We start from the raw sequence: 18,000 nt of genomic DNA on the forward strand, positions 1-18,000 counted from the left end.
GCTTGTTTCAGACAGAAGATCACAGCTATTGTCACTGGTGTTTGTTATTTTGTTTGTTTCAAAAGTTTATAATTATTTGCATCTGTGTTTACATCTTTTCTGAGTTCTTTCTTTTATATACTATCTATCTGTTTCATTATTTATTACAACCTGTGCAAAACTGCCTGGATTGTGTTTGGGTCCTCCCTGGTTCTTTCCTGGATATTAGAAATAAAACTTATGGAGCTGCATGTTTCTTCATCTGTGCATGTTTTCTCTGCTTCATTGCGTAGGTTGTGTTTCAAATTCTTTTTGAGCAAGGATTTCACAAATGCATGCTTGTATAGTATGGTTCTTGAATATTATATTAGCTTTGTTGTATGCCGACTTGATAGTAAATGAACCATTTCTGGTCAAGGTCCATACTTTGCTTGAGGTAGTCCCATCTGCAAAGTTCTATCCGTATCCTCTTGGCAGAAGATGTGCTGGATAACGTTAACTTTCCACGATCTAGTATTGCCATCAATAAGAGTAGAGACAGTATTAAATGCACTTACTTATTACTAACTCTCGGCTATGAAATATAGTACAGACTCTTTCCATTCTGCTTATTCCACCAAAAGGTACGCTGAACCTTGTCCATATCTTTAATCGTAGTCGTAGCATCTGGTATCTTAAAACTCACATTATGAGAGGGCATGGGCCACATGGTGTTAATTACATGTTTTACCATTATCGTTCTTCCAGCTTGATTTATAAACTTCCCGTTCCACTTTGTAAGTCTTGTTTTCATGTTATCAACAAGACTAGAGGAAGAACGGGTCTTCTTTCTATTTAGAAATAAGGGTACGCCTAAATAGTAAATACTTCTCTGCCATACTCATCTTTTTCATCTTCAGAATTCTTAAAAAGATTCTACAATGCCGAGAAAGAATATGTTTTGAAAAATAGACAGCTAATTTTTGGAAGTTATCTGTTGGCCTGGAATATTGCTGAAGGAGTTGATCACTTGCAGAAGAATGCTACCGTTATGAATTACCTGTGGTTTTAATACTGCTAATATACACTTGAATTTTGAATTACCTGTGGTTTTAATACTGCTAATATACACTTGAATTTTCACATGTGAAAAATGGACGGAGCATTTTAGTAGAGCATTTTAAGCACTCACAACTAAAGGGTAGCACTAAAAAAAAGATTTTTCAAAGAATTTTAGAGCAGTTTTGGACTAAGTGAGCATTTTAGAGAATTTTCAGTTTTTCACATAAGTCCCAAATGCTCTACGGGATTGGCATCTTAGACAAGAAAATGTGAAAAGAATAACTTCTCTTGGGTTTTTAAGCAACACAAGAAGCATGATTTACAGAATACAAATTGATATATGTTGCCTGCTCTCCTGTAGACAACATGGAAAGAGTGAAATGACCGTGTCTTCTGCGGTAACTTCACAACTACTGGCATGCTATCTCAAAGAGTTAAGTTGTCTTGGATTCATGTATTCCATCCTGATTTGTTTTGCAACTTTAACTATTGGCTGTATAATTGGGATTCCTTCTCTGTTTGGAATCCACCTTGATTTCTCTTGCTTTCAGGCTTTAGTTCTTAGAGGCAGTATCATGGTGCTCTATAAAGATAACATAGCGAAGGCCACCACCCAACAACCCTTGGTGGTTTTCCGCTTTCATCTGACAGTCGCTAATATTCGCATCCCTCAGTTGCCTACACACCTGCACGAAACAAAATAAGTACTGTAAGTATTTAACTATGATTTTGCACTTATTCACAAAATTGACTAGTGAAGCAGAAAACACTGAAAGCATACTCTGTCAAACTGAACTACTTGAAGAATAAAAAGGTCCTAGACAAAATAATGTAATTTGTTGCAGAACGACATGAAGAATAAAGCACAAGCTGCACAATTAAGTTAGCAAGAGGGAAAGACGGCTTTAAGAATAAAATTTATGTATTTTGAAAAATCTCACAGAAGGCACCAGCATTTATCCAGTTGATAAATCTCTGTATATGAGCATCTTGATTGGGATCCATTTTCCCGTATGTATACATAACTGAGAATTTTGGACCCAATTGCAGTCATTTGAGCTTTATGCAAATTGGTCCAAATTCCTTTAACTCTTACCTACGACTTCAATAGGTTTTTATCTTCTCTCGATGTTAAATTTGTTAATAAGATGTTGTATCAGGGTGCGATTGGTTCAATTTTCTTCAACTCTCATTTACGGATTCAACATGCTCATATTTTCTCATTTACAGACTGCCATCATCTTAGATGTGAAAGTTGGAAATGAGATGTTGGAGGAAATTGAACCCAACTGTATGCATTAGCATTGTGCATGGTTCAATTTCCTTCAGCTGTCACTTACGACTCCCGCATTTCTTTTTCCGCTTTCACACTATTCGCATTTGTTGTTATAGTAAATGTTGGATGTGAGATATTGGAGAAAACTAAATTGAAATGCCGAATATTTAATTAATTTAGTTTTCTCCGATTCTTACTTCAGACACCGACATGGATCCTTCTTTAGCTTCATACATGTAAATTGCAGATGAGATGTTGGAGGAAACTAAACCCAACTGCCCCCATTATAGCGGTGTGCAACTGGTTTAGCTTCCTTCAACTCTCACTTGCAATTTCATGAACACTCTCTTGTTTTCGCTTACTAACATCAATGATATCCTTCTTGCTTCTTCTCTTTCACGAAAGTCGGAGGTGAGATGTTGGAGGAAACTGAACCATATTTGAGTCGACTGCCCCTTAATATTGGTTCAGTTCCCTGCAACTCTCATTTACAACTTTGAAGTATATGTTTTTGTTGTCTGCATTGAGTGAAACTCATAATGGTAACTATTTATAAGCCCTTAAAAGAAAAACAATCACACATTTCAGAAGGCAAAACTACAAGTTTCCGGAGAGAAGAGAAGACACAGGAAAAGCATGTTAGTATCCTTCTTCTGGAAAATGCTCAAAAAGGACAGTTTCTGTTTTACTTTTGGGGCATTTTGTTTGGAAAAGTAACTTGAAAAAGCTGTTATGTTCACCTTAGGCTGCTAATGTTTTCAACATGGCTGCATTAGTTTTTCAAGTCCGCTGTATGGGTTACTAGTTTTTCTGGTGTATGGGTTGACCCAATTCCATGGAAGTCACCAAATTTGCATCGGCTTATCACTTGGAGGCATATGATCCCTGGGCCAGCTGAGAAAGTATGCACATTTCTTGGTCCAACGACTGTTTTTGTATGAAAATGGTTACCAAATTTGCGTCGGCTTACTCAGAGTTTATTAAAATGACATACACTACTCACTAGAATTTGTCACAGAGAATTTTGATTGATGTTTATATCATGAGATATACTAGATTTGTTCAGCTGGTGCTAGACTTTCATGTTCAGAACCTTACCTAATGGCAGTGCCTCATACATAGACGTAGTCTTGTCTACTCTAGCTGGTTTACTTTCTTTCTGCACAGGTTCATTGCGGAATGAAGCCAATGCGACCCTTCTTCTCTGCTTTTGCTCTCTCCATTTCCTCACCTGGTCCTCAACCGCCTCCTTTGCTCTCTCGGCCATCTCTGCCCTGTGCACAGCCTTCTCTGAAAATTGTTTCAGTTTTTCTATTTCTGCCATTGAAGCTTCTAACACTTTCTTTAACATGGAAATATCACTATCTCCATCATATGCAATCAAATTCAGTGGGACTTGGGTTGGGAAAATTGCAGTTTGATCTGCTTTCTCAGCCCTCCTGATCAAGGACTCATACTCTAGCATTGAAATCATGATCTGAGGATCAAACCCATCTCTCCCCTCTTCTGTGAAACTCACCAACTTCGTGAGTATGGGGGTTGTTACTTGTAGATCTTGAGAGAAGTCATCAAATTTTGAACTGAAAGTAAAGGAGTTCCCTTGTTTTAGTCTCCGAGTTCCCTTCTTGGCTGCTTCAGCTTCTATTGCAAGTTGTTGGGCAACGCCGTTTGCTTTTGCTTCACCTGCCTCAGCAATTTTCCATCTCCCACTATGAGTCTCTGATTTCAGCATTGCAATTTCAACCTGTGCTACTGATTCTCGTTCTCTAATCTCATCCATATCTCCTTTTAGATGGTTTATCTCATCAGTAAGCATTTCAACGACACCACTCAAACGGATAACTTCTCCATTTGCATTTTCTAGTTCTGACTTGAACTGGTTCAGTTCCATTTCCATTGAATTCACATTGATTTCTTTGTCGGTGTTGACTTCCTTTGAGAGCTCCAATTCCAGTCTCAGTTTGTCTGCATCATTAAGAGAATCAGATGCAGCTTGCAAAGATGCATTGTGAGACTCTTTCACTTCGTCGAGTTCTGAATTTAATGAAGCAATCAACAAGGCCTTGGCCGCAATCTGATTCTCCAATTCATATATACTTCCCACTTGTTTTCTCATATCCTCCAAATCATCCATATCTGTTAACATCATAAATTTCTCTCTTTCTGCTTCCACTGCAGCCTCATTCAGGAGAACAACAGCTTCATTGAGTTCCTTGATACGTTCTGAAAGCTCCACGTTCTTTGCAAACTCCATTTGTTCAGCATGTGTGGTCGCAGCTAATTTTAATTCCTTAATAGCCTCAAATTCTGCTTGTGCAGCTACAAGCTCCTCTTCAGAGACTTCCGATTTCTCAAGTGCACTTAGAAGTTGTTCTTTTGCCTTTTCAATTTCCCCCAACTGCTCAGTTAATTCCTTGATCCTGGAATCGAGCTCATTTGCACAGCTTCTAGCTTCTGCACATTCTTCATAGTATTTCTCTCTTGCAGCCTCTGAATTATTCAGCTTGAGGGAAATTTCATCTACGACTTGTTGGTATATATCTAGCTTGAGAAGAGCTTGCTTGTAAGCAGAGTCTTTGACCTCTACTTGAAGTTTGTAGTTGGCCAAATCCTTGAGAAAAGGTCAAGATCTTTCTCCTCCGCATCCAGCTTTCCCTGCAATAGCAGCAGACAAACTCAGAACATGTCTAACAGCAATGCTGAAATACATATTTCAGCATCCTAGTTATACACTGTAGCCTCTTTTGTTACTTGAATTCAGTAATTGTTACAGATCCTGCATACCTCGGTGCTGATTGATCGATGTTTTCTTTGAACAGATTTCTCCTAAAACAAGGAAAGAGCAGCTTGGACTGATTCAAATGGTTTTGTATCAACTTCGCCCATACCTTGCTCTTTGGAGGCCGGCACTGGAGATGTTCTGCGCTGCACCTACAAATTAAAGCACTTCAAAATACGAACACACAAAATCATTATGCCAAAATGAAATGAAAAGCACAGATGGAAGATTTTGCAAACCTGCTGGAAACACGAAAAACTAGCAATGTTGAGATGCTAGAAATAATGTAAGTTGCTTCTTTTTCCTCTTCTTGTTGAGTGAATTGGATTGAAGGAGGAGGTTTCATTGAAATAATCATCAGGAATTAGAAACCTTTGCAAGAATTTGGCCGCAATTGAAGAAGTTAAGATCAATAGAATCATCGATGGCAGGCAGAGCTTTGAATTCACCGAAAGTACAACTGTCCTCTTTTGTTTTTTCTTTGGGATTATCAAGTGTCCATTTGGCTGCATGATAAAATGTCAATGTGGGCTTATCTAGCAAGACAGGTCCCCTGACTCAGTATCTGACTTGAACCGAGTCATATTGGTTTTCATTTTTCTGATGTCTGAGACTCTGAGTTGGTGTCTGACTCGGAGGTATTTGGGTTGGACATAATTTTTTATCTGTCTCGTTGAGTACATATCTCACTGGATTCAGAAGTTTTATACAAAACTTTTACCCTCCTTGTCCACATACTCGACCTGTTGGGATAATAACTTCATGTGTAACAAGTGAGCTTCAAGTAGAGATTGAGACAAGTTACTTGAGTCGGAAAAAAATAAATAAATTGATTTATAGATTCCAAATCGGAGTAGTGTTTGTTTTTTGCTACTCGGCGTCTAGATCAGACTCTTAGCTCATATGACCATTTTCCCGCCCAAATATTTTAATAGAAAAACAAGAAGATGTGAAAGTGTCCGAAGGCGGGACTCGAACCCAACACCTGCTACTCGATTATTCGAGTCTAAACCACCGAGCCACAGTTACATTTTTGACTAGAAATGGATTTATATCTTAGTTATATCTTATAAATTTACATTTTCCATCCAACTTAAAGCAACCGTTATTATTTTTGGGCGCTTCAAACATCAACCATAAAGCTATTATTTTTGGGCGCTTCAAACATCAACCATGAAGCTGACGCTTCTCGCTTCTTAAAATTTAAAAACGATTCATACTTAAACCTTGCATATGACCCTTAAATCTGACTCAAAAAAAAATACATTGCGCCAGATCATGATGACTTCAGTCAGACCCACATGAACCAGATGACTTCAGTAAGACCCACACGAGTCGGATCAACACAATAAAAAATCATGGTACGGTAAAAATGTTTATACCGAGATAGAAACTTTTTTCGTTTTTTCACTGTCGAGCTACAGTTTAGTAGATTCCGAGCCGGCTCGCTCCAATTTGTTTAAGAACTGGAACCTAGACAATATTGGTTATACATATATAAAAGTAACCTTATCATCTTCATTCTCAATTCATATGTTGAGAAGATTACAATGAAATACTGTGTTCAACAAGTTGCAGAGCACCCACATGGGTGTCCTCAAGAATATTGTTTGAGCAAACGTTAATGGATCTTCAGAAATGTTCAAACATTAAGCATTTAAAAGAAATGCAAGCACAAATCATGAAAGCAAATCTTCATCAAGACCCATTTGCAGCACCTAAACTCAATTTGTCATCAAATGTTAAGATTTTTAACCAAATCCAAGAACCAAATGTTCATCTTTACAACACTTATGAGAGCTTTTGCTCATAATTCTCAGTATCCAGCAGCTTTCTCTACTTTCTTTGATTTGCAGGAGAATGTTCTGTTTCCTGATTATTATACAAACCCAATTCTGTTGAAAGCTTGTTGTTCTGGGGTCTAATCATCTTCTTCTTCGTCAAGTTCACCCATATTGAGAAATTTGGTTTCTATTATGATATTTTTGTGCCAAACTCTTTGATTGATACTTATTCCAAGTGTGGGAAGCTTGGGATTGTTTCTGCTAAGAAGATGTTTGATTCAATGCCTGAGAAAGATACTGTGTCCTGGGATTCTATGATTACTGGGTTTATAAAAATGGGGTAGTTAGAAGATGCTCATAAGTTATTTGGACCAAGAAAAGAAAACTGATGATACTGCAGTTATTCAATTTCACCAAAAAAAAAATTGGTTAAAAGAGCAGGAATTACTACCTTTGCAAAAATCAGTGCACTCCAAATATTGAACCAAACATCGCCAGGGGTTGAACACCCAAATTTTTGTTTTCATCATTGAGATTATAGAACTAAAAATCAAGGATGGATGACTTTGAACCACCACCGCAGCTGCCTGATACACCGTGTGAACTACCACTTGAACCGTCAACTGGGGCTTGGTTTAGCCTCTCTAGGACCAAAGATCTACGCCGTTGGAGCTTTATCGAGAATGTTGTTGCCTCGAGAATTACAGGAACCTGCGTGAAATTTAGAAGATATTTTTTTTTTTGATCAGAGAGATTGATAACAGCTGTTTGATACGCTAAAACTGTATGAAAAGTTAGACCCAGCTATACAAAACGCCAAACTAAAAACGATGCTGGTAACTGGCATATACAAGAGTATTTGGTAGGAGACAAGACTGCAAGGGTGCTAACTAATTCATGTCTAGCAAAATTTTGGTGAAAATCTCTTTAATGAACTATAACAGTAAAAATGGTGTAACAAAACGAATTCAAAGGTCAAAGGTGCAGCTTGAGAACTAAAAGCAGTTAATACCATTTTTCATAAGAACATAATAGCGCCTATGTGGGTAAAGATTAAGAAAGAAACAAGTTTTAAAAAAAGTCCAACATTTCTCGCGTACCTGTGTATTGATCTGGGCAACTTTGTGCACATGAAGAAAACCAACCATATCCTGGTAGCCAGTCAGGAGTTTCGCCAACTCTTTGTCCTCGTCTGTTTCGCATAAATCCAAATCGTGGATTCAGTTTAGGATAGGACGAGTATAAAACACAAAAAGATTCTAATGTCGAAACAAACCTGGGATTGCTCTGACTGCAAGCAAGGTATCTGCCATATGCTGCCATCTCTTAGAGAAGGAAGATGAAAGAAGCGATGGCGGAAAAGTAATCACTGCAACTGCATTTGAAGACCGTACCATGCTTTTCAGAGACCTAATAAAGGAGAGCATGTCCCAATCCTATCAAAAATAATGTCTGTTAATTACGTAAAAGATCCAAAAAGGCAAGTTAAAATCAGATAGAATATATTGCTCAGGTTTCTGCCAGAGGACTGCATTAACATGAAGGGAAGACATCTTTAATTTAGCATTTTGAAAAAAATAAAGAAACATTACTTGTTTAGAGGCACAGACACCACTCCACCCCAAGGAACTAAGAAATCCCCTAACTTACATGCGAAACATTTTAACCAATCCTTATTTATCCAAACTAATACAACCAAATAAATAAGATAGCATTACACTTGAAAGAGCTTATATCGTTATCGCAACTAACCATCTCAGAATAGCAACACTGTGGAGCACAGAATGATTGTATGGCAATTCGACTTGGACTTATAGTTCCACCATCATTCCTGGAAAAGACATGGAGAAAGTTTCAGTAAACTAATGACATATGATTGATAAAAAATTTACCGCTCAAAACTACATCAGGAGAAACTCTTGGCCAGCTCTAATCCTATATTAAACTACCAAGTTATTGGGGAAAGAAAAGATACCGACTAGTAACAGACCAGAGTAAATAGAAAAGCATGCGGGCACAAATTCTTTGAGTATGCTAGCAGCACATGCAAACGTAGGTATGAGGGGAATGTATGTGAGCGGTATTCTAGGCCCACGTATTCCCTTTATCAGTAGACTATTTGATATCAATCATCTGAGGACCTTATGTGGTTGAAACAGAAAAGAGGTAGTTATAAGCTGTGTTATTGCGTCGCTCTTCTTCTACTTTTGAGCTGTTTGAGAGTAGTTTGCGTAAATTGCATGACATAATATGGTACCCCATGAAGTGATACTACCAAGTACAGCATTGTATCAAAACTGTGTTAAAGTTAATACAATAGGCACTGCACTGTGGCCAGCATCAAACAAACAATTTGGGGTACAATCATACATTAACAGAGTTTAAACATGAGTTTGCCTGAGCTGTTTGAAAAGACTACTTTAAACCAGAAGAAGGGTCAGATACCTTGTGAATCACAAAAGAGACCTAATGGGTACAACATGATTCTGTTAAGTTGCTCTTTTGGGAGAAAAAACCATGGCAAAAATCGACTATATAATTGAGTGTCTCTACTCAATGGGATACATTACTGTATGCAGAAAAAAGTTAGTTAGAAGAAGGGTCAGATACCCTGAGTGTCTCTACTTAATAAGTGGGATATCACAGTCATTGTCGGGTTCTCAAATTCCCGCCTAACAGTGAAATCTGCAGTTGAATGAATGTAATCAAAAATTTCATGCATGTGTTACATGATGTTACAAACTTCCATATTCTATATGCTCTACCAAGAAAGGAATCACAATCACGACTTATAAGAAGCACAAGCTTAATTTGAACCCAAAATTAAGAGATAACTAGTTTGTCCTACACTTGTGGAGCTAAGGCAGCACTCCTGCAATAAAAATATCTTCTTTATAATTATCATACCTTGAAGTTTGAGTTACGAATGAAGAACATCGATCACGAAAAGCTGAAAGACTTGGCGACTCTTGGATACTAAAACACTCAATTCGCTGTGCATTCAATATATGCCTCTCGAGTGGTTTGCGCAAGTCAAATTCGTTGCAGTACTCAGTTGCATCTGAACAAACACAACTCATTAGGCACTCAAAAGAAACATAAACCTTAGTCCCCTTCTATGCACCACACCTGTCCATGCCTTAACACTCAATTAACCAGAAAAACAACTTACTTCTATCGGAATTTTGTTGATTCTCCCCAAAATACTTCTTGTACTGCCAAGCAATCCTTAAACCCTTCTCCTAAATTCAACCAAACCCATCAAATTGTTATTTGAACAAAAACCCATAATCAAGATCACGAAAAGAGTAGAGATAAACACCTGTTCTTGATCAATACTGCTGTGACTTTTTTCGTCTTTCGACAAAACGGGACTAGGTAAAGTACCAAGAAAAGCTCTTGGGTCTTTGGAAGGACTCGCATAAAGAAGCGGTTGATTATGTACAAGTCCTTGCGACATGAAATTCCTTAATAATAATAAATGATGTGGTGCTTCTGCATCTTCCATTATCATTACTAAACTTCCTAATGGAAACCCACCTCCTAAAATCTCTACAAATTAAAGTTAAACAACTCAATGTCAAAATCAACACAAGAATATACAGTAGATTTCTAGTTAGAAGAGAAAAAGAGAGATTTTTACTGTCAAGGTCTGGGATTCCAGAGGATACATATGTGACTCCATTAGGTCCAGGCTTGATTCCATGTATCTGAGATAAAGGTGAAGTGGATTGATTCCGAGAGAAACTGCTTGTCCTGCTCCTCGTAGCAGCCATGAATGGAACTTCCGAGTAAACCAAAGAACTAGGGGTGCACAACGGTCGGTCGGTGTGGTTTTTAGGCACAACTGCCACCGAACTGCTGATGGATCGGTTCGGTTTGAAACCGATCCCAGTCGGCTCGGTTATTTTCCCGGTTACTACGGTTTTAACCAATTCTGAATGAGAAAAAATAATCAAACAAAATAAATCGAAAAACTATCCTGCAACTTAAGTTTGAGATTCAATTGTTCAATCTGTAAACAAATGAAAACTAGTTCAATCAACTAACAAGAAAGAAGAACTAAAGATTCATTGAGAATATTGTTCAATTTGTCAAGGTCCATTGCTTGAGCAGCTTTATCTTTATTCAGTGCAGTCATTTTAGTCTTCACAGATTAAAATCAAAATATACAACATTCAATTCATCCACAAAGTACACACGTAACACACCCATTAAAGATCTTGCCTCCATTCCTACACTTAATTCACTACTTGCACATTTTAGGCCAGCATAATCCCTAGACATTGCAAATTTGCAATAACAACAAACAGACAAATAATAAGCAAAGGCCAGCATAATCCCTAATGCTTGAAATTGAAATTTACCTTAACGGATTAGCTTTACAATATTGGTGGGATTAATGAAGCACCTGCCCAAGGTGCTGGCTCGATACTCCGAAGATCGACAGCTAGAAGTTGTCCAAACCTGTGGCCAAAAGACACAAATCCATGTCAACTTACTAAAAGGTTAAGAAAACAAAGGTGAGAACTAACAACTAGCCAAATACAGTTAAAAATACAGCAGAATAAGAAACTCTAACTACTTAGCAATGTGTAAGACAAGTTTGATAAATCTAATGCAGTTGAGGAAGTAAAACAAATAAGAACCCCACCGCTAACAATGACAAAACTAGTACAGTCTTATTTCTAATCCTAGATTATGCCATGAATGGGATGACAGGAAAGATGCAATGTAGGACATGCCAAGTTAAGAAATATCATAACAAAAAGAACTTGTCTGTGGTAGATTGATGTTTCAGTTGGTTCTAGCTACTCATGGTGAAATATTAGCTTCTTAAGTTCTAGTTTACTTTTGGATGTTTTGGGATCTTATTCATGTAATTTGTGAAACTGGTAAACCCTATTTGATTTCATGTTAGACTATATATGTTTTGCACTCATTTTAGAACTGCACTATACTCCAATACAACATCAAACAGTTCAATTACATTAAATTTGGCTATAGAACGGTAATATTAAACAGTTCAACATCAACATCAAACAGTTCAATTAAACATAAGACAGAGCACAGGTTTTAGGGGTTTTGTACCTCTTATTCTCTTTGGAGTTTCTACTTCAGTTTTCATATACCGCGGCTTCAGTAACATGGTATTACAGCTTGCTGCGAAGAAGAAACAAAATCGAAATAAGCCAACCCAAAATCAATCGAAATAAGCCAACCCAAAATCAATCTTTGCAGTCATCTGACGATTTTGGTTAATTATTGATTGAAAAATTGAAATAAGAAACAAAACCCTAATTCGTAATTACTAATTACAATGATTCTTAGTCTCACCTTACGCTGTTGGTTTTCTTCTGGTGATGATGTTGATTGTTTTCTGCTGGTGAATGGTGATGATGTGATTTGATTTACAGAGGAGCGAATCTGATTTACAAAGAGAATAGTGAAAAACAGAAGCCGAGTCTGAGAGGGAGAGAAGAATAAGAAAAAACTAATTTCTGGTTTAAGTTGCAGATTTTGAAAAAAAGAGGAGGTAATGGTTGTCGAGGATTGAGGATGCAGTGGGCTTGGGTTTCTCCGCTAGGGAGGCACGTCATCCACGTAAAACATCTTTTCGCTGCTTTCCTAGAGAAACCTATTTTGAGGCGGACCGAGTTTTTTTTGTGTTTTTTTTTTTGAGTCATTCTCAACTTTCAGCCAAAATTATGCTTCAAAACATATACGTATGCTTCAAGACAGGTTTCTTCCTAAAACTTAGTCTTATGGACTAGATTGGAGGTATTAGATTAGTATTTAAGTGTTACAACTCAAAAAAAAAGTGTGGCAAAAAAGTTAACATAGTTCTCTCTCCTACCAGTTGTTAGCATGTGAATTAGCAACTAGGTATTTTCGCTGAGTAATTCAGCGCCGGGAAAAGTACCTTTTCGCGGAACGAAACAGCGCTATGAAGAATATTCCAAGCATCTACGCTGAATGGTTTAGCGCCAAGCTCAAGCGCTGAACGGAAACGCACCCCACGTTAGTGCTACACCATTCTTTGTTTTCTCACACTCATGTTACACGCACCACAAGACAGGTATGTTTTCAAATTTTGAAAAGTTTGACAATTTGTTCCAACGGTTGTTTGTTTCAAAATTTTCAAATTTGACAAACTAAGAAATTTTTTCATTGCATTGGAAAACAATGTTACAATGTTTTTTGAAATTAAAAATTACATTGAAATTAAAATTTTACTTCTAAAATTAAGAAAGTACGTTAAAATTAAAATTCTACTTCTAAAAATTAAAAAAGTACATTGAAATTGAAATCCTACTTCTAAATTAACTTCTAGTAACTTAAATTATCACTCATAATAAATCACTTTAATTTAGGGGATTGGTTCTGCCATTACGAACCAAAATCTCGTTCCTCCATTTTTTATTCCGCTACTTCATTCAAATTTTGGCGTAGGATCTTCAAGTCCGATTCTCTTTGTTGGGTTTGTGTCAAGATTGTAATGTTTTCCATATTTTTCTTAAGGTACTCTTCCTCTGTTTCATACTTCGCAACCCTTTGTGCTTGTGCATTTTCAAGAAGTTGTATGAGCTTGTCCATTTTATCATCTGCTCTCTCCGATGCTTTAGCCTCACGTACCTTTTTCTTAGCCTTATCTCTTCCTTTACTTCTAACATCATCTGTTTGTTCGAAATAGCGTCTTCTACGCGATATGTCTGGGGTATCAGAACCTTGAGTAGATGGAGAGTTACCAAACCTTGCCATATCCTCCAAATCTTCATTCATAGTTACCAGAGCGGAAGTACTAGGTTGAGTTGCTTGAGTAGGTTGAGTTGCATGACTAGGTCCATTATCATTATTCACTTCTGGATTGTAATCTGGTTGATAGGTCTTAAGGAGCTGGAAAACCGATTCATGTATCCAACGTTTACCCCCTGCTGCTTCATAATTTTGTGTGTCCAAGACGATACTGTGGAAAAAAATGTATTAGTGTCATATGAATGAAATATATTTGGAAAAAAAAAACATCAATTTTTTAAGGTACTTACCTAATCTTTTTCATTCAATCCCGAAGGTTTATTGCGGAAGTAAGGTCTTATGAATGAAATATATTTCCTCACTTCGCCTCTCAACGTGTTACACCTTGATTGCAATGCCTTTTTTTCCATATCCCTACCTTCCGGCCATATTTTAACGTACTCTAGCATAATTCTCTTCCAAAGTTGTGAACCTTTTTGATCTTTTCCTCTAATCGAATCATTACTTGCTATAATCCAAGAGAGAATTAGTGCATCATCCTCTTTTGTTTGAAAGTGTGCCATATTTTTTATGAACAAAATTGTAGAAGAAGAAGAAGAAGAAGAAGGAGAAGAAGAAAATCAATGAAGAAGAGAATCAATTGATTTTGGTGTGAGGGATGAAGGAGAAGCAATTCTCTATTTATAGGGAAGCCTGAAAATATAGATGTTGAGGTTTCAAACGGCCACTAAATCTGAGTCGTTGAAAATGCAATGGTCATCTTGATCTGATGGCTGAGAAGTGAAGCGCCAAATGATTCAGCGTCCGGTGGAGAACTGTTCAGCGTATGACGCGGAAATGGTACAAAGCTCTCTTTCCTTCCGTTGAGAATAAAGGCTAGTTTTGATCTAACGGCTGATATTTATCAGTGCTGGATGGTTCAACGCTTGACGTTGTTTGGTTCAGCGCTTGCGTAACGGCTACATTTTCCAGCCCGAACTTATATCATTTCTTCACTATATAAACTCAACACATAAACCCAAAATCCCCCCCCCCCCCAAACTTGTGAGGTTTCACTCTCTTCTTCTACTCCCAAATTCTTAATTCAAAGTTCAAGCATGGTTGCATTCTCAATTACCGAAGACAATGATTTGGTGAGAAGTTTTCGCAAAATTAACAACACAAATCCTTTCGAAAGTCTCAAAGTAGCAACACATTTTTGGAACAAGTTTTTCAAGAATTTGTGAGATGGAAATGATAATGGAAGAAGCCAAAAACAACTACAAACTCGGTTTGCAAGCATCAAGCATTATTGCAAGCTTTTTCACATTTCATTAAGGGAGTCAAATGGTAATCGTGAAGATGCTTTGAATTTATACCAAACGGATCATGGAATGCCATTCATTCATATCACCACTTTGGAGATATTTGGTGGAGCTCGAAATTGATTTGAATGAAGTATATGCATGAAGAAGTATTATGAAGTTCTAGTTAAATATGTAATGTAATTGTAAACGTGCATGAAGAAGTATTTATGAAGTTCTAGTAAAATATATAATGTAATTATAAACGTGCATGAAGAAGTATTTATGAAGTTCTAGTTAAATATGTAATGTAACTGTAAACGTGCATGAAGAAGTATTATGGAGTTTACAAGAACTAATTAAATTGTCTACTTAATGAAAGCGTGCTTGATTGAAAAATGGAGTATGAAATTTACTCTCCATTCTCATAAAATGCTCCATCTTCTTGAGGGTCATATTGGTCTTCATCGGTATTAACGTCGCTTGTACCCTCATAAACTTATGGTAAGGCATCATCCATCGCTATGTTTGGAATATCTCCATCTCTCAAACCTTCTCCATGTCGTAGCCAAATGTGTGTAGTGAGTTCTTCGCGAAGTTCCACCCAACGCTCCGGGTTGTACAATACTTGAGGAGGTAGCCTTATATTTCCTTCAATTGGCGGTTGAGGTTCTTGTCCCGTGATCATGCCCCAATCCTCATTGCGATATTCCATCTCAACACACATATTGTGCATTATCAAGCACCCCCTCATAATTGCCTTCATGTCCGATTTTTTATAATAATGACATGGTTTCAATATAATACCAAACTTACCTTTTAGACCACCAAATGCATGTTCAATGTCTTTCCTTGTTGCTTCTTGATACTGATTGAAAAGACTTTCCACATTGTTTGAGGCGGGTTTGTATGCTTGCACAAGACAACCATACATAGGATATGCTCCATCTCCTAGGTAGTATCCCGTATTGTAGTTTTTTCCATTGATTTGATAATGACAAGGAGGTGCTACACCATTAAGTTCTTTATCAAACAAACCCGAAGCATGCAAGACATTAAGATCATTGTTATGCGCACCCAACCCAAAATAGGAATGCCAGATCCATCTATCATATGTATCTACCGCCTGTAAAACAACCGAGGGATATGACTTATAACCGCAGTGAGATCCTGCTTGATCCATTGGACATGCTCTCCATGCCCAGTGAAAACAATCGACACTACCAAGCATACCAGGAAATCCCCGAGCTTCATTTTTTGCTAAAATCCTTTCAATATCTTGAGTGGTAGGCTGACGCATGTATCGACCATTATAGATCCAAATAATTGCATCCATAAACTTCTTAGCATAAAAGTAGATAGTGCATGCTGCCATTTGTGTGTAATCATCCAGAGAATTTGGTGCAATTCCTTTGGCAAAATATTTCATCACGGCATCCATTTTCATATATGGATAATGACCAGGAATACCACAAGCATCGGTTTTTTGACTAAAATCATGGTCAAAATCACAAACTTGCTCTAAAATTCTCAGAAAAAGGGGACGAGGAAAAGCAAACCGACCTTTGAACTTTTTCGGCCCATATGTATACCTGAAGTTGAAGTATTGATGCATCATCCTTGCATCGGCATATACACGGTTTCTGTGCACCTTTTGACGTTCCTTTACTTCATTTGGGATGGGTTGATGTAGTCCTTGCCTCCTCTGTGACTCCAAAAGCGTAGCCACCGCTAGAACATTCTGCTCAGTATCATCTTCATCATCTGGAAGACCGAACAAAATTCTTCTCAAAGCTCCTTGCATAATGTACCTAATATAACAAAATTAAGACAATCCATTAAAAAAGGAGCGTTTCATATAACACTCCAAAATAAAGAGAATGAAAGTACTTAAAACACTTCTTAAAACACTCCATAATAAAGAGAAAAATAGTAAATTTATAGGTATTACCTAAGGAAGCTAAACCCCAATCATATTCCCCAACTTTATCCAAATTATCCAACAATAAAACCCAACGTTTATCTACTCTTCCACTAGAACCCGCAATAAGAAAATGGCCAAAACACAAAGGAAGAATGCTCTTGTCGATACATTTGCACATTCAACATTGTTGGTAAATTCTCTACTTTTAATGTAGGTTCTCAAGATAAACAGGGATATTGTACTTTGCTTGGTGTTCCATTTATCAAATCCTATGAAATCTTGAAAATACAAATCATCCAAAGAAGCATATGTTAGCTCACCCAATGCCGGCATAACTACTTGATGTTTCGTAGGGTCACCAATGAGAAGTCCCGTTAACATATACCAATCTAAAGGAAGGATGCCAAGCTCAAATTCTCTAAAATGGAAGCTCTTGGTTTTTTTCCGTCATCTCTCATCTATGGCTTCAACTAAACCTTTATCCTCATTGGAAAAATTAAACTCAAAGACAGAAGAAAAACCACAATTATCTTCGTGCTATCGGATTATCTTTCACTACAATTTGGTATAACGTTTCAACCTCATTAAAGCTGCCTCTAAAGTTTATAGTCCGACTATCACTGAAATTATTAGATACATGCCTATCTCCCTTTGCCGATACTATTTCTAAAGCATCTAAATGTTCTTCCATATTCATACTACAATCAATAACAAAAGAAAAAAAGAATCAACCACATTTTATCATTTTCATCATAATCATACAAATTCATACAAATTAGCTTCATCAAAAATACTACAAGTATCATTTTCATCATAATCATGTAATCTCTCATACAAATTATCATTCATCTTCATCACAAATAATCAATTTAATCCCCAAAATCATATTTCATCACAAAAATTCAAATTAAATCATACAATACTAGAAATATCATTTAAATCATCTAAATAACAAATACCAATCATCTAAACATATCAATTTCATCAACAAATCATGATCATCAGAAGAAAAAAAAACCCTAAAGTTTCAAAATCTTACCCAAACCGATTTCGTGGACGGATTAACTCCAAACCAATCTCAAATGATTCCAATGGTGTTTTTGTTCAAACCCACGGTGCGATTTGTGACGAAAATCCCTATCCTGCTTGATCTGCTACATGCATTTTTGGAGGGTTTT

The 18,000-nt window shown here is 37.0% G+C and overlaps 2 protein-coding genes and 1 pseudogene across 5 annotated transcripts; all 3 read right to left on the bottom strand.

The window, feature by feature from the left end:
- Positions 1 to 2,678: 2,678 nt before the first annotated feature.
- On the bottom strand, positions 2,679 to 5,839 carry LOC113315525 (annotated as a pseudogene).
- A 734-nt stretch (positions 5,840 to 6,573) lies between these two features.
- On the bottom strand, positions 6,574 to 12,372 carry LOC113318918 (elongator complex protein 4-like). Of its 4 annotated transcripts, none has more exons than XM_026567202.1 (12): positions 12,197 to 12,372; positions 11,951 to 12,022; positions 11,227 to 11,326; positions 10,503 to 10,796; positions 10,182 to 10,411; positions 10,032 to 10,095; positions 9,767 to 9,920; positions 8,612 to 8,690; positions 8,136 to 8,295; positions 7,960 to 8,051; positions 7,311 to 7,570; positions 6,574 to 7,180 (listed from the first exon to the last, which is right to left on the bottom strand). In XM_026567202.1, exons 4-11 carry the CDS (start codon positions 10,633 to 10,635, stop codon positions 7,403 to 7,405), a joined length of 1,080 nt encoding a protein of 359 aa, XP_026422987.1. In that variant the 5' UTR covers positions 10,636 to 10,796; positions 11,227 to 11,326; positions 11,951 to 12,022; positions 12,197 to 12,372; the 3' UTR covers positions 6,574 to 7,180; positions 7,311 to 7,402. The 4 variants fall into 4 exon arrangements, with proteins under 4 accessions (XP_026422987.1, XP_026422985.1, XP_026422986.1 ...); XM_026567200.1 differs by having other exon boundaries at positions 10,032 to 10,101; positions 10,503 to 10,778; positions 12,197 to 12,371; XM_026567201.1 differs by having other exon boundaries at positions 6,574 to 7,117; positions 10,032 to 10,101; positions 12,197 to 12,371.
- A 3,025-nt stretch (positions 12,373 to 15,397) lies between these two features.
- LOC113315526 lies at positions 15,398 to 16,702 on the bottom strand. Its single transcript, XM_026563792.1, has one exon. It carries the CDS (start codon positions 16,700 to 16,702, stop codon positions 15,398 to 15,400), a length of 1,305 nt encoding a protein of 434 aa, XP_026419577.1.
- Between the last annotated feature and the right edge of the window lie 1,298 nt (positions 16,703 to 18,000).

The sequence above is a fragment of the Papaver somniferum genome, chromosome 10 (assembly GCF_003573695.1).
Source record: "Papaver somniferum cultivar HN1 chromosome 10, ASM357369v1, whole genome shotgun sequence".
Classification (NCBI taxonomy): domain Eukaryota; kingdom Viridiplantae; phylum Streptophyta; class Magnoliopsida; order Ranunculales; family Papaveraceae; genus Papaver; species Papaver somniferum.